We start from the raw sequence: 18001 nt of genomic DNA, 5'->3' as shown, positions 1-18001 counted from the left end.
AACTTAGAATATAAACACGGGGTAAATAATCAAACTACCTGTGGATAAGTTTTACCCACTAGGTTAGCACCAATCATTAACACAAATAAGCGGGTAGTTTTGCTTTGATTATTGCCCCTTAAAAATTGCCTGGAGAGATTTTCATTTTCTTTCTCTATGGGTAATTTTTTTCACATTAAATAACATGCATAGTTTTGAATAATCCCTCACCCTCCCTTCACCTTGGGAATGCCTCTACGTAATGCAGGGAAGTCTACACATGTTGTAGAACAGGCAACATATTTTTTTCCACATTGAGGGTGTGAGAGTGGGCTGTTTTTAAAAAGCCCATTTTCATTGGCAAATATTTTTTTTACCTTTTTTAAAATTTCATTTCAGTATAATAAGAGAAAATTCCATGTTTCACAACAGTTTACTATGTAAAATGGTGAATAATTACAAAATATGGACCCACTGAAATTTCTTCTCCCAAAGGCCTGATTGATTGCAATAGACCTAAGGCAGGCAATTGATTTTAGTAAATATAACTCCACCTTAATACATCAACACTACCTTTCACTACATTTTTTCTGGTCCAGCCTGTTCAGTCACCTGAGAACACTAATATACTGTCCAGAATCCCCCAATAAAAAAATGTAATGGTCATATATATAGCTTACACACCATGATGAACTCACCTTCTTTTCTCCCAGTATTAATGAATGTCCTTCCCCTCACAGTCTCTCCCAATGTTGATTTTTCCTTCACCGTTACCCCTTCTGGTGAAAGTACTCCTCATTACAGGTATAAAACTTATTTATTTCCATTTATCACACACCAAACAAGTGCTTATGCCAAATTACAAAAGTTAAAATACAAAAATACAGAAATAGCAGCAAAATTACAAAAACACAATAACAAAAAATATAAAATAAAATAAACAGAAAAGGCCTAAAACCCAAATTAGTCAAAAGCTTCACAAAATAAAATAGTCTTCAATAAGAAGTTCACTCCACAAATCCAGAACCACTGAATTAAAGGTTCAGGCATAAGTGGAGTATAGTCTAAGAGCCCTGGTATAACCAGCAAAGTCCCCTGCAAAGAATGCAAGTCTTGAAGGTGTATACCATTCCAAGCATTCTCACAAATAACCTAATCCTGATCCCACAAATACTTTGAGAACCAAACACAGAGTGTTAAAATGAATTCAAAATTCTATTAGGAGTCAATGGAAATCAACAAGAGCAAGCGTCATTCTACCTGACAACCAGCTCCCATTACAATGTGACTTGCCATATTTTAAATAACCTATAAGCTATATAGATATTTGTTAGACAACCCAACAAGCAGTGTAGTGCGGTAGTATAATCTACTGAAGACAAATGCATGTACCACTCTAACCAAATCTTTTTGCTCCAGCCATGAACAAAGTTGGTGAATTTCTTAGAGCTGATAAACACTTGCCTTAACTATTGTCCAGATCTGAGGCACCATAGACCAGGTATTATCACATCGTACTCATAAATTATATATTTGGCTTTTCACAGGGACCAGGTGACAAGGCAATAATTGAATCCCACATAATTTGGGGTACCTAGCTTAGCAGCATATAAAATCTGCTTCTTAGATACTTTTTATTTCAGCCACTTTTATGTTAACCATTTGCTGACAGCTTGCATATAGGCAGGTAAATTATTAAAGCCTCAGAAGGATTGCCTCCTAAAGGGAAATAAAGTTGGATATTTTACCCCTAGATTCATCATTCTGCTACATTCATAGCAGAATGATGAGGCGCGAAAAAAAGGGGGCAGGGCAATAGTGGGCAGCCGGCCGCATTGCAGCAGTGTGGTTTCGCCTGTCGCAATGCAACTGTACTGCACACTATCACCCCCATAGCACCACGAGAAAAGTTGTAGTTATTTCCCGTGAAGCTGCCAGGATATAATTCTGCCCAAACCCCGCCTACACCCCTCCCTTTCTCCTAATTAGAATAATATCGCCATGATGTACACAATAAGGCCCTACTGCACGCGATGCTGGCACATTGTAGAAGAAAGAATGACCCTGTTAAAGTCTTGTGCGTATGTGGAGAAACATTACCAATGGTAAGTGAACACATGTCATATTGTATGGGGTAGAAACAGGGAAGTAGTGTACAAGGGTGAATTAACAATGAACACCATCAATGGCAGAAGAATGAGAAAGAACATCAGTGGCATGTAGGAGTAACAATAAGGGAGAGTATCACCACATGAAAGAGGGACAGGGAAGGAGGAATATAGACACTGGAAGAAAGGTAGAGAGAGAAGCACTTTTAATTTCTGGACCCTAAAATGCTCAGTACCAATGAAGAACACTTTTATTACTTGTTTCTTAAGTTACATTATGGTTGTTATGAATCCAGATAGGATTGTGGACCCTTGGCCAGAGGCGGAGTTAGTGCAACCTGAGAGGGAGAACCCCACACAGATTTCCACCTTTGGGAGGTGAGGCCGGAGAGATGCTGGGGCCAGCTGGAGCTTCGCCCCTACCAACCCATGTTCCCCGCGGGTTGAGCCCTCGGGTGCCAGGGCCGGCTGGACTTAGGTGGGCCCCTGGGATGATGGGAGACGAGAATGTAAGCATCAGGAGGTGAAGCGGAATCCGGAGTGGAGCAGAAGGAGAAGAGCAGAGAATACCACCGTCCAAATCCAAACAAGGGTAACGGAGAGAAGGCCGAAGAATCCGATCTGAGGTCAGGGCTGCCAGAGGAAGAAAAAACGAGAGCCAGTCCAAGGTCAGGAAGCCAGGAGATCCGTCCAAAGGGAGGAGACAGGGAAGAGGAACAGGCAGGCAGGGTCCGGAGCTGGAAGGCTGGAGCAAGAATGGAAAGCAGGGTCAGGAGCAAGGAATGCTGGATGAGGAACAAGGCACGCTGGATCAGGAGACCTGAAGCAGGAATGCTGGGAGGAGAGACCTGATAGCCAAGTCGCCTGCTGATGGTTTTGGGCAGATTTAAATACCTGCTGAGCTCTGATGTCATCTGGGGAGGCCGGTGGTAATTTCCCGCTACAGGCCCTTTAAGAGTCCTTAGGTGGCACGCGCGCCCACCTAGGAGGAAGACAGGGATGGGCAGAGTCGAATGCGTCCTGCAGCAAGAAGGCCCGAGGCGGCCCCGGTGGCGTGGAAGGCCTGCTGCTCATGTCAGAGGGGCTCGGGAGGCATGGGCCATGCCGGAAGAGAGCTGGCGTGTGAGGCAGCCAGCTGTCAGCCGTCCCAGTGATCCTAACAGTACCACTTAATGCACAATTAAGCTCTGGAATTTGTTTCCAGAGGACGTGGTTAGTGCAGTTAGTGTAGGAGGAAGCCAGGGATGGGTGGAGTCGACAGCGTTCTGCGGCAGGGAGGCTCCAGTGGCATGGAAGGCCTGCTGCCTGCGTCGGAGGGACACAGGAGGCGCGGGCCGCACCAGAAGAGAGCCAGCATGTGAGGCATCCGGCAAGGATGGCCGGGATGGACCGTGGCCGCGACCAGTAAGACTAACAGGAGTTAACTTTAAGAAGTATTTACATGCATAAAAGTAGCATACATCGTATTAATTTTCATAACTGTATTTGCGTGCATAAAGGTGAATTTTAAAATCCTGGTATGTGCCAAAATAGGGAGATATGTGCACAAGTCAGGCCGTCTCACGCCAAACGGGTTTTAAAAGCCGCTCACGTATGTGCATATCTCCCACTATGTGCAAAAATGAAAAATTCCAAAAAAGGGACAGGGTGTGGGCATGGTCTGGGCAGGGCATGGGTGTTCCCAAATTTCAATTTGAAATTAGTGTGTAAATACTTACGCACACAAGAGCGCATCGGTGTCTCCTACTTTTAACATTAGATATATAACAAGAACGAGCAACATGTAAATTATCAAGGATACATGTTGCAAATGGACAAAACATGAAATCAATCATCAAATAGTCTTTATACTGAAATTTTCTGTAACCAGAACCCTGAGGGCATCTTCTATTATTTTTTAACTTTTGAAAACATACTACCCATTAGTATTTTCTACCTTACTGTAAACCGTTGTGATGGGACATAACTTAACGACGGTATAGAAAAGATTTTAAATACATAAATACATAAATACTGTGTGACGTTACTTCTGCTGTGGAGAACTTGCAAGTTGTGAAACAAAATTAAAGCAGAGTTACTTACTTGTAACAGGTGTTCTCTGAGGACAGCAGGATGTTAGTCCTCACACATGGGTGACATCATCAGATGCAGCCCAATGCAGAAAACTTATGTCAAAGTTTCTAGATACTTTGACTAGGCACACTGAGCATGCCCAGCATGCCCTATACGACGCGTCCACACAGGGGTCCCTCTTCAGTCTCGTAGCATAGAAATATGATAAAAAACAAAACAAAAAAAATAGGAGAAACCCAACTCCACAGAGCTATAGGAAGGTTTCATGAGGACTAACATCCTGCTACCCTCAGAGAACACCTGTTACAGGTAAGCAACTCTGCCTTCTCCAAGAACAAGCAGGATGGTAGTCTTCACACATGGGTGAATCCCTAGCTACAGGCTGCTCCCCAGCACAAAAGGGGACTAACAGACACCTAACCAGGTGTCAATGGGAACAACACCACCGGTGCTGTGGGTAACAGAGGGGTTACAGTCTGAACCCAAATAACAGGCCCTAGGTTGGGAGAGTTGTGTTCTACATCTCGAACAGGATCCTGAGGTCAAACCTACTGTCGTGTCGTATCCCTATCCAGACAGTAATGGGATGTAAATGTGTGAACTCCTCATCACAGCTTTGCAGATCTCCTCCACAGGAACTGCTCGCAAGTGGGCCACTGGCACTGCCATGGCTCTGACAGAATAAGCCTTGGCATGACCCCCCAAGATGCATTCCTGCCTGAGCATAAAGAAGTAGATGCAATCTGCTAGCCAATTGGATAGCGTCTGTTTGGCAATGGCAACACCCAACCTATTCCTATCAAAAGAAATAAAAAGTTAGGTGGACTGTCTATGGGCTTCTGTCTGCTTCAGGTCGAAGGCTAAATCTCGCTTGCAGTCCAAACTGTGTAGTGCTAGTTCACCTTGGTGCGAATGGGGCCTGGGAAAGAAAATTGGCAGGTTGATTGGTTAAGATGGAAATCCGTCACCACCATAGGCAGGAACTTAGGATGCATATGCAAGACCATCCTGTCATGAAAAAACTTAGTATCAGTTGAATAAGTCACTAAAGCCTGGTACTTGCTGACCCTGCACACTGAAGTGACTGCCACCAAAAATTTGACCTTCCAGATCAGGTACTTCAGATCACAGGTATGCAGCAGCTTAAAAGGAGCTTTCATCAGCTGAGCCAATACCATGTTGAGATCCCAAGATACAGCAGAAGGCCTTAGGGGAGGCATCAATGGAAGCAGGCCCTGCATGAAATGTACAACTATAGGCTGTACAGAGATGGGCATACCATCTACACCATGGTGCTATGCACCAATCAAACTAAGATGACCCTGACAGAGTTGGTTTTCAAGCCAGCGTCTGAAAGGAGTAAAAGGTAGTCAAACAGTTTTCATGTAGGGCAGGAGAATGGATCTAGGGCTTTCTGCTCACACCACATAGAAAACCTCCTCCACTTCAGTTCATAGGACTTCCTAGTGGAAGGCTTTCTGAAAGCCTAAAGGATCAGTGATACATCCTCAGAAAGATCAAAAGGCTGCAGGATTAACCTCTCAGCATCCAGGCTGTGAGCGACAGGACCTGGAAGTTGGGATACACAGCCAGAAGACCCCTGCCTCAATGACGAGCAAGGGCATCTGAAGTTGGTTTGCCATCTGTCCTGGACAAGGAGCAGAACCGAGGCACTTTCTGGTTGCAGAGGGATACAGACAGATCAATGTCTGGGCTCCCACTGAGGCAGAAAATCTGACTCTCTACCCCCTGGTCCAGGGACCACTCAAAGGGTCTGAAGGCTCAGCTCAGCCTGTCCACCATCACGTTCTCTGTTCCGGCCATGTACATGGCCCTGAGCCCAATCCCGTGGGCCAGGGCCCAGGACCAGATCTGAACTGCTTCCTGACACAGGAGGTATGTTCCCGTGCCTCTCTACTTGTTGACATACCATATAGCTACTTGGTTGTCGATCTGGATCAGTATAATTTTGTAGGGCAACAGATCTCTGAAAGTGCATAGTGCATATCTTATTGCCCAAAGTTCCAGGAAGTTGATTTGACAAGAATGTTCCTGAGCTAACCACAAACCCTGGGTGCCGAGCCCATCTACATGAGCTCTCCATCCTATGGTAAATGCATGTGTAGTTATCACAATTTGAGTATGGATACTCTGAAAGGAAATCCCCTGTTCCTGATTGGAGAGTACCCGCCACCAGGACAAAGGGTTCCGGAGAGACAGGGTGACTCGGATGCAATCCTGAAGGCTCTGAGTGGTTTGGTGCCACTGCGAACTCAGGGTCCATTGGGATCTGAGCATGTGTAAGCATGCCATTGGAGTGACATGAATGGTTGTGGCCATCTGGCCCAACAGCCTAAACATGTGCCAAGCTGATATGTGCTGCTCTGTTGCACCTCTGTCGCAATGGTCACCAGAGCGACGGCCCTCTGGTGAGACAGAAAAGCTCTGGCTTGAACAGTGTCTACCAGGGCCCCTAAGAAGTCCAACTGAGGTGACAGACTGAGTTGAGACTTTGAGTAGCTGAGAACGAACCCGAGTGACTCCAACACCAGAATGGTCAAGTGCATGGACTGGATGGCCTCTGCCTGAGACTTGCTCTTGACCAGCCAATCATCCAGATACAGGAAAACATGCTCTTCCAGTCTGCGAAGGTGCACTGCCATCACAGCCAGGCATTTTGTGAAGACTCATGGGACGGACGCAAGCCCCAAGGGCAACACTTGTTACTGGAAGTGCTGTTTCCTCACCACAAACTGAAGAAACTTCCTGTAACCAGGGAAGATCTCGATATGATTATATGCATCCTTTAGGTTGAGGGAGCATAGCCAGTCCCCTTTTTGTAAAAGGGGGATCAAGGTGCCCAGAGAAATCATCTTGAACTTCTCTTTCCTTAGAAACTTGTTCAAGGCCCTCAGGTCTAGGATGGGATGAAGTCCTCCTGGCTCGTTGGAATCAGGAAGTACCTGGAGTAGAGTCCCCACCTTCTTTGTCTTGGTGGTATGGGCTTGACTTCCCTGGCCATTAAGAGGGAGGAAATATCCATTTGTAGCATCTCCCGATGCGCTACTGGCCCCCATGACAGTTGTGGAGGTGGCGTGACACCCAATAGGTTTAACTAATACCCCTGGCAGACGATGGATAAAACCCACTGGTCTGAAGTTACAGCCTTTCGATTGGAGGGTCTATCATCCCGGGTACAAGCAACTGGCTTATGATCCCTATGGCCCAGCTTATGATCCCTATGGGCCAGTCAAAACCCTGTCCCTGGAGTTGACTGGGAGCCAGCTGGGGCTTGGGAGCTCTCCTAGATGAAGAGGATGAGTCTGGAGTGCTGGTAGAAAGCTGTTGGAGGGTTTCATGATGGTCCCAGAGTTGGGCCAAAGCATCCTTCACTCAAGAGATTCGCTCCAGCACATGGCTCGTCAGCGAGTCATTCCTCCACCTCTTGTCTGACATCTGAAGCCTGCAGCCATGCCAGTCTTTCGGTGCTGATTCCCACTGCAGAGACCATCGATGACATTTTGAAAACACACACCTCATGTTTTCCGCAATCCAAACCCTTGTATACCAGTTACATGAGGGAGTCTTGCTGCTTTTGAGAAAGCTGCTCAGCCACCTCCTGCACATGCTTCAAGATTGTTACCATTCTTCTTGTGGGATAGGCCCTCAAGCAGCCTCTACCTCAGTGGGACCTGGAGGCCTCCGCTGCCGACACTATTTCCCCTGTCTCTCCTCGCGACCTTAGAGGCCACCTGAACTTCTTCCCAGTGTGGCCTGGAGACTGCCGCAGTGCTGTTCTTTCTGTGGCCAGGAGGCTGCCATCAAAGCATCCATTCTTCACGGCATGGGTCACCGCTAATCCTTCATGCAGTATGGAGGCTGCTGCCGAACACCGCCGTCTCTTTGCAGCTAGGCCGCCATCTTCTTTCCTTTTCCTCGGCTTAGAGGCTGCCCCAAAGCTCGGAGGCCGCCATTGACCAGGTCCTCTTCTGCAGCCCAGAGGCTGCCCCGGATCTCCTCTTCATGTGGCAGGGAGCCGCCATCAATCATCTGTCTTCACGGCAAGGAGCCGCCAAAGTCAGGACCTGTTCCTTCCTTGCGGCATGGATGCCGCTCTCCGAGGTCCAGCCCTCCTCCTAGGTGTGCAGCCATGCCTCTCTGCCTTATTTAAAGGACCAGCAGTGGGCAGTCCTCCTAGGTTCCACAAGGTGACACTTCCAAGGCGTTTCCCCTTCAGCCCTATAAAGAGGGCCTTCCTTCAGTCAGTCTTGGCCTTCGCATGGAGCAGGTCATGGAGCTGAACTGCTGCTGGATTCTCCGTTCCAGCTCTTCATTCCAGGAGACCTTCGTGATCCTTCCTCACTTCTTCATTGGTATTCCTAGTCTTCATCCGTGTGTTATTGTTTGTAAGGTTTTGGGTGGACCCTTGGACACTGTGGCAGCTGACCACGCCCATGGGGGGGGGGGGGGGAGTCCCGTGAGGGGCCACAGGTCAGGCTCAGCTTTGGGACACACAACACAGAATTATATCTTTTATTAGACAGAGTAGAGAAGCCACCAGAGGTGGCAGTAGTGAGTAGAGATGAAGCCCAGCTGGGCTTAGGGTTCCTCAGGATACTGGAACAGCGATTCCCTCTATGTTTGTGCTATAGTGGAGAAAACTGAGATAGTGAGTACAGTGGAGCATACACAGTGTTCTGGTATAGAGCCTCGTTGGTAAAGTTACTCACACAGTGGTTTCTCCCAGAAGGTGACACAGATGCTGGAATAGAAGTAGGCAGTCGAGGAGCGAGTACCTGGTTCCAGGGAACAGCTCTGAGGAAATAAAGTTGGTAACTCACTGATGATGTAGGCAGCGGTTTCTTCCAAGCAGAAGCGATATGCGCAGCCAGCTAGTCAGGGAACATGGGCCCTTGAGAAGCGAGTACCGGTTCCTGATAGTGACCTGAAAGAAAATGAGAGAGGCCCCCGAGGAGCAGATACCTCGTTAGGATAAAGTTCAAAAGTTGGAGAGGCAGAGTAGCTAGGTACGGAGAGTGAATCCCATCCGTAAGGAGTCCCCTTGCTAACTCGATTAGCTAGCAAACAGTGTAGGCTTTTGTATCCGGGATGTGTGACGTCATCACAGGGGGACGCACCTGAGGTTCGCGCCAAAGTGAGAATAAGAAGCAGGGCTACGTGGCACGCACGCCCTATGGTACTTGGACAACATGGCGGGATGCAACGCCCAAGCCGGACCGGGGACACCGGAGAGGACGGCAGGCAGATGCCGCGGCAGCCCGATGTCCATCAACCACGGGAGGAGTCGCAAAAAAGGTAAGGTGGGCGGAGTGGAGACGTCGGGCAGCGACAGTCGTAACACCGTGGTTCCTGAACCTACGTCTTCATCTTTGTTCCATGTCCTGGTCTCTCGTCGGACCCCGTCTCCTTGTCTCTAGATGTCCAGATCTCCCTGTCTCCAGATGTTCCGATGTTCCTGACTTCTGATGTCTTTGACTTCTGATGTTCCTTGTCCTGATGTCCCCAGTCCAGAAGTACCTGATGTTCCACGCTTTGTGCTCCAGATGCTCCTGATGTCCTCTCCTCCAGAGGTCCCTCATGTTCAGATGCCTTAGATGTCCAGACGCCAAGATGTCCTGGTGTCCTGTTGTATCCAATGCCCTATGTTCCAGTCCTGATGTTCCAAGCTCAGAGTTCCAAGTTCCAAGTCCTGATCCTGTTGTTCCAAGTTCGAGTCCAGATCCTGATATCCTCTGTCCAGTTCTGTTCCTGAAGTACTGCTAGTTCCTAGCTCTGGGTTCAGCTTTGCCTCGCCCCGGACCTTGTCTCCAGCTGACCTTCCTGGGAGTAAATCCATATCAATCCGGTGTCTGTTTCTGGTGGCTGAAGTCCTCTTCCAGTAGGATCCTTCCTCGAGCACTGCCCGGACTCCTGCTTCTTTCCTTGACCTAGATCCTGAGCTTCTGTCCTGATCTGAGTATCCTGAGTGTTCGTTCTCGTCTGAGTATCCTGCGTCTTCGTTCTCATCTGAGTAATTGGAGTCCTCGCTTGACTCTCCTGAGTCCATGTCTGAGCATCTTGCATCTAAATTCCAAGCGTCCTCGTGTCGTCTGAGTTCCAAGTGTCCTCGTCTCATCTAAGTTCCAAACGTCCTCATCTTATCTGAGTTCCAAGTGTCCTCGTCTTGTCTGAATTCCAAGTTCCAAGCATCCTTGTCTCATCATGTTCAAATCTTCCAGCCTTGTCCAAGTCTCCAAGTTCCAGTCTTATTTCAAGTTCCAGTACAATCGCCTGTCCTCGATCTCTGTCCGTCCTGTTGCACCTGCCGCTCCCACGTGGCAGGTCCGAAAGGGCTATCGAGTGGCCGGAGGGCTACCCCAGAGACCAGCATTGCATTGCTGGACCTCTACCGGTGTGTGCAGGTTCAGCAGAGGTTAGGGCTCCAGTGGTCAGCATGTCCGCCCATGCTTTGACACGTCTTGCCTGCCTTGGCGCTTCTACAGAGCTCTCTGCAGTCGCACTGTGGTCCAAGGGCACACCAATCTCCCCGGAATCAGGACCGCTCCCTAGCGCTCCCCCAACATAGAAACATAGAAAGTTTGAATCATATCACCCCTGCTCCTCCTTTCCTCCAGGGTGTACATATTTAGATTATTCAATCTCTCCTCATAAGTCATTCGATGAAGACCCTCCACCTTTTTGGTCGCCCTTCTCTGGACCGCCTCCATCCTGTCTCTGTCCCTTCGGAGATACAGTCTCCAGAACTGAACACAGTACTCCAGGTGAGGCCTCACCAAGGACCTGTATAAGGGGATTATCACTTCCCTTTTCTTACTCAATATTCCTCTTTCTATGCAGCCCAGCATTCTTCTGGCTTTAGCTATCGCCTTATCACATTGTTTCGCCGACTTCAGATCATTAGAGACTATCACCCCAAGGTCTCTCTCCTGCTCCGTACATATCAGCCCTTCTCCCCCCATCGAATACAGTTCTTTCAGATTTCCACACCCCATATGCATGACTCTGCACTTCTTGGCATTGAATCTCAGCTGCCATATCTTCGACCACTCTTCCAGTTTCCTTAAATCCCATCTCATTCTCTCTACTCCTTCCGGTGTGTCCACTCTGTTGCAGATCTTAGTGTCATCTGCAAAAAGACAAACCTTACCTTCTATCCTGTCCGCAATGTCGCTCACAAAAATATTGAACAGGACCGGTCCCAACACCGATCCCTGCAGCACTCCGCGTAACACTGCTCTCTCTTCAGAGTAAGTTCCATTTACCATCACACATTGTTTTCTGTCCATCAACCAGTTTGCAATCCAGGCCACCACCTTGGCATTCACTCCTAAGCTTCTCATTTTATTCACCAGTCTCCTGTGCAGGACCGTATCAAAAGCCTTGCTGAAATCCAAGTAGATGACATCGAGCGCTCTTCCTTGATCCAATTCCTTGGTTACCCAGTCAAAAAAGTCAATCAGATTTGTCTGACAGGATCTTCCCCTTGTGAATCCATGCTGCCTCTGGTCCAGCAATTCTCCTGACTGTAGATAGTTCACTATTCTTTCTTTCAACAGTGACTCCATTACTTTTCCCACCACCGAGGTGAGGCTGTCCGGTCTGTAGTTACCAGCCTTTTCTCTGTTCCCACTCTTGTGAAGTGGGACCACCACTGCTCTTCTCCAATCACTCGGCACCACTCCCATTTCTAAGGACCTGCCAGCACATCTCTAAACTCCCTCAGTATCCTGGGATGAACCTCATCAGGCCCCATGGCTTTGTCCACTTTCAGTTTCCCCAGCTCTTCCCATACATTCTCTACTGTAAATGGAGTTAAATCTACTCCATTCCCCTCCAGTTTCTTGTTAACTAACGATGGTCCTTCTCCAGGGTCCTCTTTAGTGAAAACCGAACTGAAAATGTACCATGAGCATTGGCTCATCTAGAGCTGGTAGGCAGTGATGTGGGCAATAAGCATGGTGCCTTGGAACACCTTACTCCCATGAGCAATACCGCTCTGTGGTCCTTCCCCAGGGGGCACCGAGGAGTGGGTCAGAGAGCATTTGGCACTTTTGAGGGTGGATTTCAGCACCAGCAATTAGTAGGGCAGCTGACACTTATCGAATCCGGCAGCCTTATGGATGAAGTAAACCCCATTTGCCTTCCTATTCATGGGAGGTACTCTAAGAGAGTGTTTCCACATCCTCAGCAGCAACTCTGTAAGGATCTTGGGTACTGGGACCGCCACGATCTCCTTAGGAGGCTCCATTAACTGACGAACCTCAAGCATTTTGTACCTGGCATCTTCTTCAGTCAAAAGTTGGAACAGGTTGGTCTCTTCCATCACCCTGACGAACCCTGTCAAGTTCAAGTCCTCAGGCATGGAACTTCTTCACTTCTCTGGAAGAAAAGGGTCTGACAGGAGAACATCTGAATCCTTGGAGGAGGATTCTGTCTGATCATCCCACTGGGGTCATCCTCACTGTATAGCACTGGGGGTAGGGCCTCGGCGGAGCTTCCTCCTCAGAGGAATCGGCGATGACCACTACAGCGGTAGGAGGAGGTCTCTGTGCTCACCAGGAACCGATGCCAGCTGGGTTGGTAAGGCACCGATGAGCATATTGAGCTTCTCCAGAAGTGGAATGAGCACGGATGCCATTGGCTATAGTGCCTTCAGTCCCGCTGGACCAAAGTCTTTCAGCGCCTGCTCCACCGCTAACTGGACTTGACACTCCAGTTCCTCCTCAAAAGTTGCCAATGTCAACACCGACTGGGAGGAAGGAGGAGTGGCCAGATCTTCCTCGGATCAGCGACTAGCACCAGGACCTGTGGAGACCATCACAGACTGTGGACAACGATAGAGATTTGGCACGTCTTGCCACAAGGTCATTTTGGGGGCATCACAGGAAATGCCAGTGCATCTCCATGCCCAGCATCATGCAGCAATAGTGAACAGCACCAATGCTTCATGGTCTTCAAACAATGTTTGGTCCAGTCTTCCCCAGCGCCGAGGTAGAGGACGATGAACCCGACATCCTTGGCCCAGAGGAGATCGACAACAGTTGGTCTCTGGCACCCCTATCCACCAGTGACCTCGATGGAACCAATGGTCCCACCGATATCGATGGCATGGTGTCTATCAGTGCGGCTCCCAGGTCCTCCAATGCCGATGCAAATGCCAATGCCAGTGGCTCACACTTCTTTGACCAGAAAATGTTGCCCATCTTGTCGAGTTGAAGCTGATGTCTCTTCAGGGTCATCTGGGTGCACAAGTGGCAACCCTGGCAATCATGTAATACACCCAGGCAGAGGATGCAAACCTAATGAGGATCAATGATCGACATGGTCCTCGGGCACTGGGTACATCAGCGGAAGCCAGATGTGGCCATGACAGGGTAAAACGAATGGGAAAATACGGAATGATGGCAGTGGGCATCAATAAAGAATGGGCGCAGAGGCACCACCACCATGGGGGGAACTGATTACGAAAGGAAACTTACATGAACAACCAAAAACCTTACTGGGGACACCTAAGGGGTGGTACTGGCTTTGGACTTTTGAGAGAGAAAGCAAAAAAACATAAAAAGAAGCTTTCCACAATGCAAAAACCCGAAGTTTTAGAGCTCAATCCAACCACAATGCTGACAGCTTTGCAGAAATAAGAGACTGAAGAGGGACCTCCATGGATGCATGGTATAGGGCATGCTCAGTGTGCCTAGTCAACGTTTCTAGAAACTTTGACATAAGTTTTCCGCATCGGGCTCCATCTGACAATGTCAGACGTGTGAGGACTACCATCCTGCTTGTCCTCAGAGAATATAGGCAAATCAGCAGGGTTTTAAGGATCAAGTCCAAGAGGGACCAAGAGAGGCTATTAAACTAGGGGGTTTGGAAGTCCTATCCCTTAACTGGGCGAAATGGGAATGAACTTGGAAAATGGCTAATGGCGCGGCCGTCTACTGCTGCTCTGAAGAAGAAGCAAGGTAAAAAATAAAAAAAAATCTAAGAGTTAGGTACGGGGTAGGAGTCAGGGAGGAGAGTGGAAAAGGTAGAAAGGTTAGATTGGGGACTGGGAGGGAACTGGGGAAGTCCTACTTGCATCGACGCACATTGCATTGTAAAATTCCCCCCCTGTGAGCGCGAGTAGCAGGCCGCCTGCACACGTGTGAATAGATTATAAAATCAGCACGTCCATGTGCATGCTCTGGGTATCATGCACACATGGACGCGCACGCCTGGGTCTTAAAATTGACCCCTATGGTATTTTGCAAAGGACCAACAAAAAGATGTTTTCAAGACCTCTCTTCTAGGTGAGGAAGAGGCCTGTAATGTGTTGAAAGTCATGTACTACAACAAAGGCATTGCTTGTCCTTTAAAAGGCATCACAACCTACAACAATTTTAATGCACTCACAAAAGCATTCACATTGTTATATTGTCTAGTCCTGGCCTCAATACTAAATTGCATTCTCCAGATCTTCTGAGATATCAGAAATGATTATCAAAGTGATACTATATTTTTCTTTAACAAGTTTATTTGATAGATAAACATATGCTTAACTTAATTGACTTTTCTATCTGCTGTGATTCTTTTCATTCAATCTAATGAACATAAATTTGCTGTGATATGTGTGTGATACTTTTGACATGCTTTCATTTTTAATTCAAATTCCAAAATGATGCAGTTGACTTACCGGTCCAAATGAATTGCTGTCAAAGCTATGCCCATGATGATCACCTTCTACCCACACATGACCGCCTGGAATTTTCACATACCTGTTTTTGTATCCCATGGTTCTAAAGATAAAGTAAAGTAAATATGTTATATAATAGTTAGAACTTAAGGTCTAAGAGCTTAATCAGAAAACTAAAGCATGCTGTATTTTTTGTTATGATGGATCTTCATGAAAAACAACTAGGGAATACATTTGGAAAATGCTTGATCGAGGGTAGTGAAATTCAGCAATAGTATATCCCTGTGCTAAAACTATGATGACTGTGTAACAGTTTGAAACAATACTCCAAGATCAAAACAACAAATTATAAAACATAGAAACATAGAAATGATGGCAGAAGAAGACCAATAGGCCCATCCAGTCTGCCCAGCAAGCTTTTATACTTATTTTCTCATACTTATCTGTTACTCCGACTGCTGAGTTCAGGGCCCTTATTGGTAACTTTTTTGATTCTAATTTCCTTCCATCCCCGCCATTGATACAGAGAGCAGTGTTGGAGCTGCATCAAAGTGAAGTATAAGGCTTAATGATTGAGGGTAGTAACCGTCATATTGAGCAAGTTACCCCAATGTTTGTATACTCATACTGCTCAGATCAATGCCTAGTTAGATGTTGCCTGGATTTAAATCCTATTTCTTCATTCCCCCCTGCTGCTGAAGCAGTGAGCTGCTCTGGATATGCATTCAAAGTGAAGTATCAGGCTTAATTTGTTAGGGGTAGTAACCACCGCAATAAGCAAACTAATCCCACACTTATTTGTTTACCCAGACCGTGCAATCCAGTCCTTGTTGACTGTTGGCTGAATATAAATCCTCTTTTCTTCATCCCCCTGCCATTGAAGCAGTGAGCTGCGCTGGATATGCTTTCCAAGTGAAGTAACAGGCTTAATTGATTCGGGGTAGTAACTGCTGCTACAAGCAAGCTACTCCTATGCTTATTTGTTTATCCAAAAATCACGATGCTCAAATCAATGATTTTGTGCATTTAAATTATGATATTTTGTATAACACACAGGATGTTTAACTTCAGATATGTACAGGCTTGCTTTAAGGTGGTGGAATCAGCGGTCAGGTAATTGTTGTTTTGTATGACTGTGCATTAGTAGCCCATTTACTGAAGAACATCCAAGTCATCATAGAAACATTGAAGTGATGGCAGAAAAGGACCTAACAGCCCATCCAGTCTGCCCAGCAAGCTCCCATAGTCATCATTTTCCCATACTTATCAGTTACTCAAACCACCAAGGTGAGGGCTCTTGTTGGTTCTTGTTTGAGTCCAATTTCCTTTCACTCCCTGCCATTGAAGCAGCGAGCAATTTGGAGTGGCAACAGAAGTGTAGTATGAGGCTTTTTACTTAAGGGTAGAAACTACCGCATCAACCAAGTATGTTTTCCCAGACTGTACAGTTCAATGACTTTGTTACAGCCCACCCAGGCAGTTAGAAGCTTTGGACTTGCCATGAGCCTGAAAAAAAACAAAGGTCATGTACCAAACAGCTCCATCTAAGGCCCATGTTAATCCTATAGTTTTCATCAAGGATACCCAACTTAATGCAACTGACATATTCTGTAATCTCATACATATTGAAGTCAATATTCAAAGGGTTTTCTAGGTACCTTTTGGAAGGTTGATAAATCCTGAAGGCCATTTTCATATAGTTCACACATGAATGGTTAGGTTTAAATTTTATGTTGATTTATAACATTGCTCAAATACTATACCCAAACTGTAATAACAAGATACAATATGAGAAAATTTATACAACTTGTTATGTATGGGGGATGTGGATTGAGCGTGCCTTCATACGATGCCAACCTGTGAAGTTTGGCTATCGTGTATGTGAGCCTTAAAAGGCAGAGCACGCAAACCCGTGGACACAACCATAAATTTAAAACCTGTATTGAGGTGCCTAATGATTTAGAAGCCTTTTAAGGCTCACATACACGATAGCCAAACTTCACAGGTTGGCATCGTATGAAGGCACGCTCAATCCACATCCCCCATACATAACAAGTTGTATAAATTTTCTGATTTATAACATTGTGCATATATGACTCTGTTATGGGGGTGGAGACCAATTGTTTAATTTTTTGGTGCTGAAATAAACTGCCTTGTTTTACAATATATGTTGACCTTAAGGGGGCAATTTTCAAAACTATGTGGGTAGTTGCAAAGTTTGTAGATAATTTTACCCACGAAAAAGTGACCAGAGATTTGTACCTGCTTTTTCTGTGGGTACTTGTTCTGGAAAAACAATGTACACAGATTTGAAATGCAGAACTATCTGTATTATTGCGTTCCCCAATCTAACCCTGCCTTCAGGCCTGCCCACTTTTTTCACAGGTATAAGTTCTGCATTCTTGAACCCCATGCATACTTTTACCTAGGGAAATATGGGCAATTTTCAGACAGCTAATTTACTTGGATAAATGTCTTCTGAAAATTGCTATCTATGTGGGTAATTTTCACAGCTGTTTACCCACTGTAAAAGCCTTGTTGAAAATCACTCGATATACTGTTGAGAGCATAGGCACTTTTATCTTCATCCAAAAGGGTCAGAGGAGGGAAAGTCCATGTGGACTTTCAGTGGGTATATTTGCATCTATTTGTAAGCAGGTGCAAATTTGAACAGGTACCTTGGATGTACTATTCCCCCACTTTGGCCAAAAAAAAAAAAAGAAAAATCTGGGAGGATATCATAGCATACTGTTGTTTCACACCCCCAAGGACAGAGTGGCCTGGACATTGGAGAGACTGGCTTGTGTACAGCAAAAATCAGGTACTCTTCTATCTGTACCAGCTACCTTCCCCTTGGGTTGAACCCTCAGGTGCTGGCTATCGGCACGACTTAAGCAGAAGATTTACTCTGAAGGCAGGAACTGAAAGATACCGACTAAAGCTGGGACGAACTGCAAGATGTCCATAAAACAAACAAGAGACAGGAAGTGCACGACGAGAATGAGAGCAACCAAACAAAACAGAATAGAATAAGACACGGATACCAGAGACTAGGGCCACATCAAAGAACAAGATAAGCAAGGCAAGAAGGCCTCAGAACTAGAGCCACACAGAACCAGAAGGCCACAGTTTAGTCCAAACAGAAAGA

At 46.5% G+C, this 18001-nt stretch overlaps 1 protein-coding gene across 4 annotated transcripts in view; it reads right to left on the bottom strand.

Annotated features, from left to right (window-relative positions):
* The window catches only part of IMMP2L (inner mitochondrial membrane peptidase subunit 2), a 1785698-nt gene that overhangs the window by 296928 nt on the left and 1470769 nt on the right, over positions 1 to 18001 (bottom strand). For all 4 annotated transcript variants that reach the window (XM_029616961.1, XM_029616964.1, XM_029616962.1 and 1 more), the window contains exon 5: positions 14854 to 14956. In XM_029616961.1, the coding sequence (XP_029472821.1) occupies positions 14854 to 14956 (103 nt within the window). The remainder of the gene's footprint in view (positions 1 to 14853; positions 14957 to 18001) is intronic.

Source organism: Rhinatrema bivittatum, chromosome 9 (assembly GCF_901001135.1).
Source record: "Rhinatrema bivittatum chromosome 9, aRhiBiv1.1, whole genome shotgun sequence".
NCBI classification, from domain to species: Eukaryota; Metazoa; Chordata; class Amphibia; order Gymnophiona; family Rhinatrematidae; genus Rhinatrema; species Rhinatrema bivittatum.
This window is presented reverse-complemented; position numbering and strand designations above follow the sequence as displayed.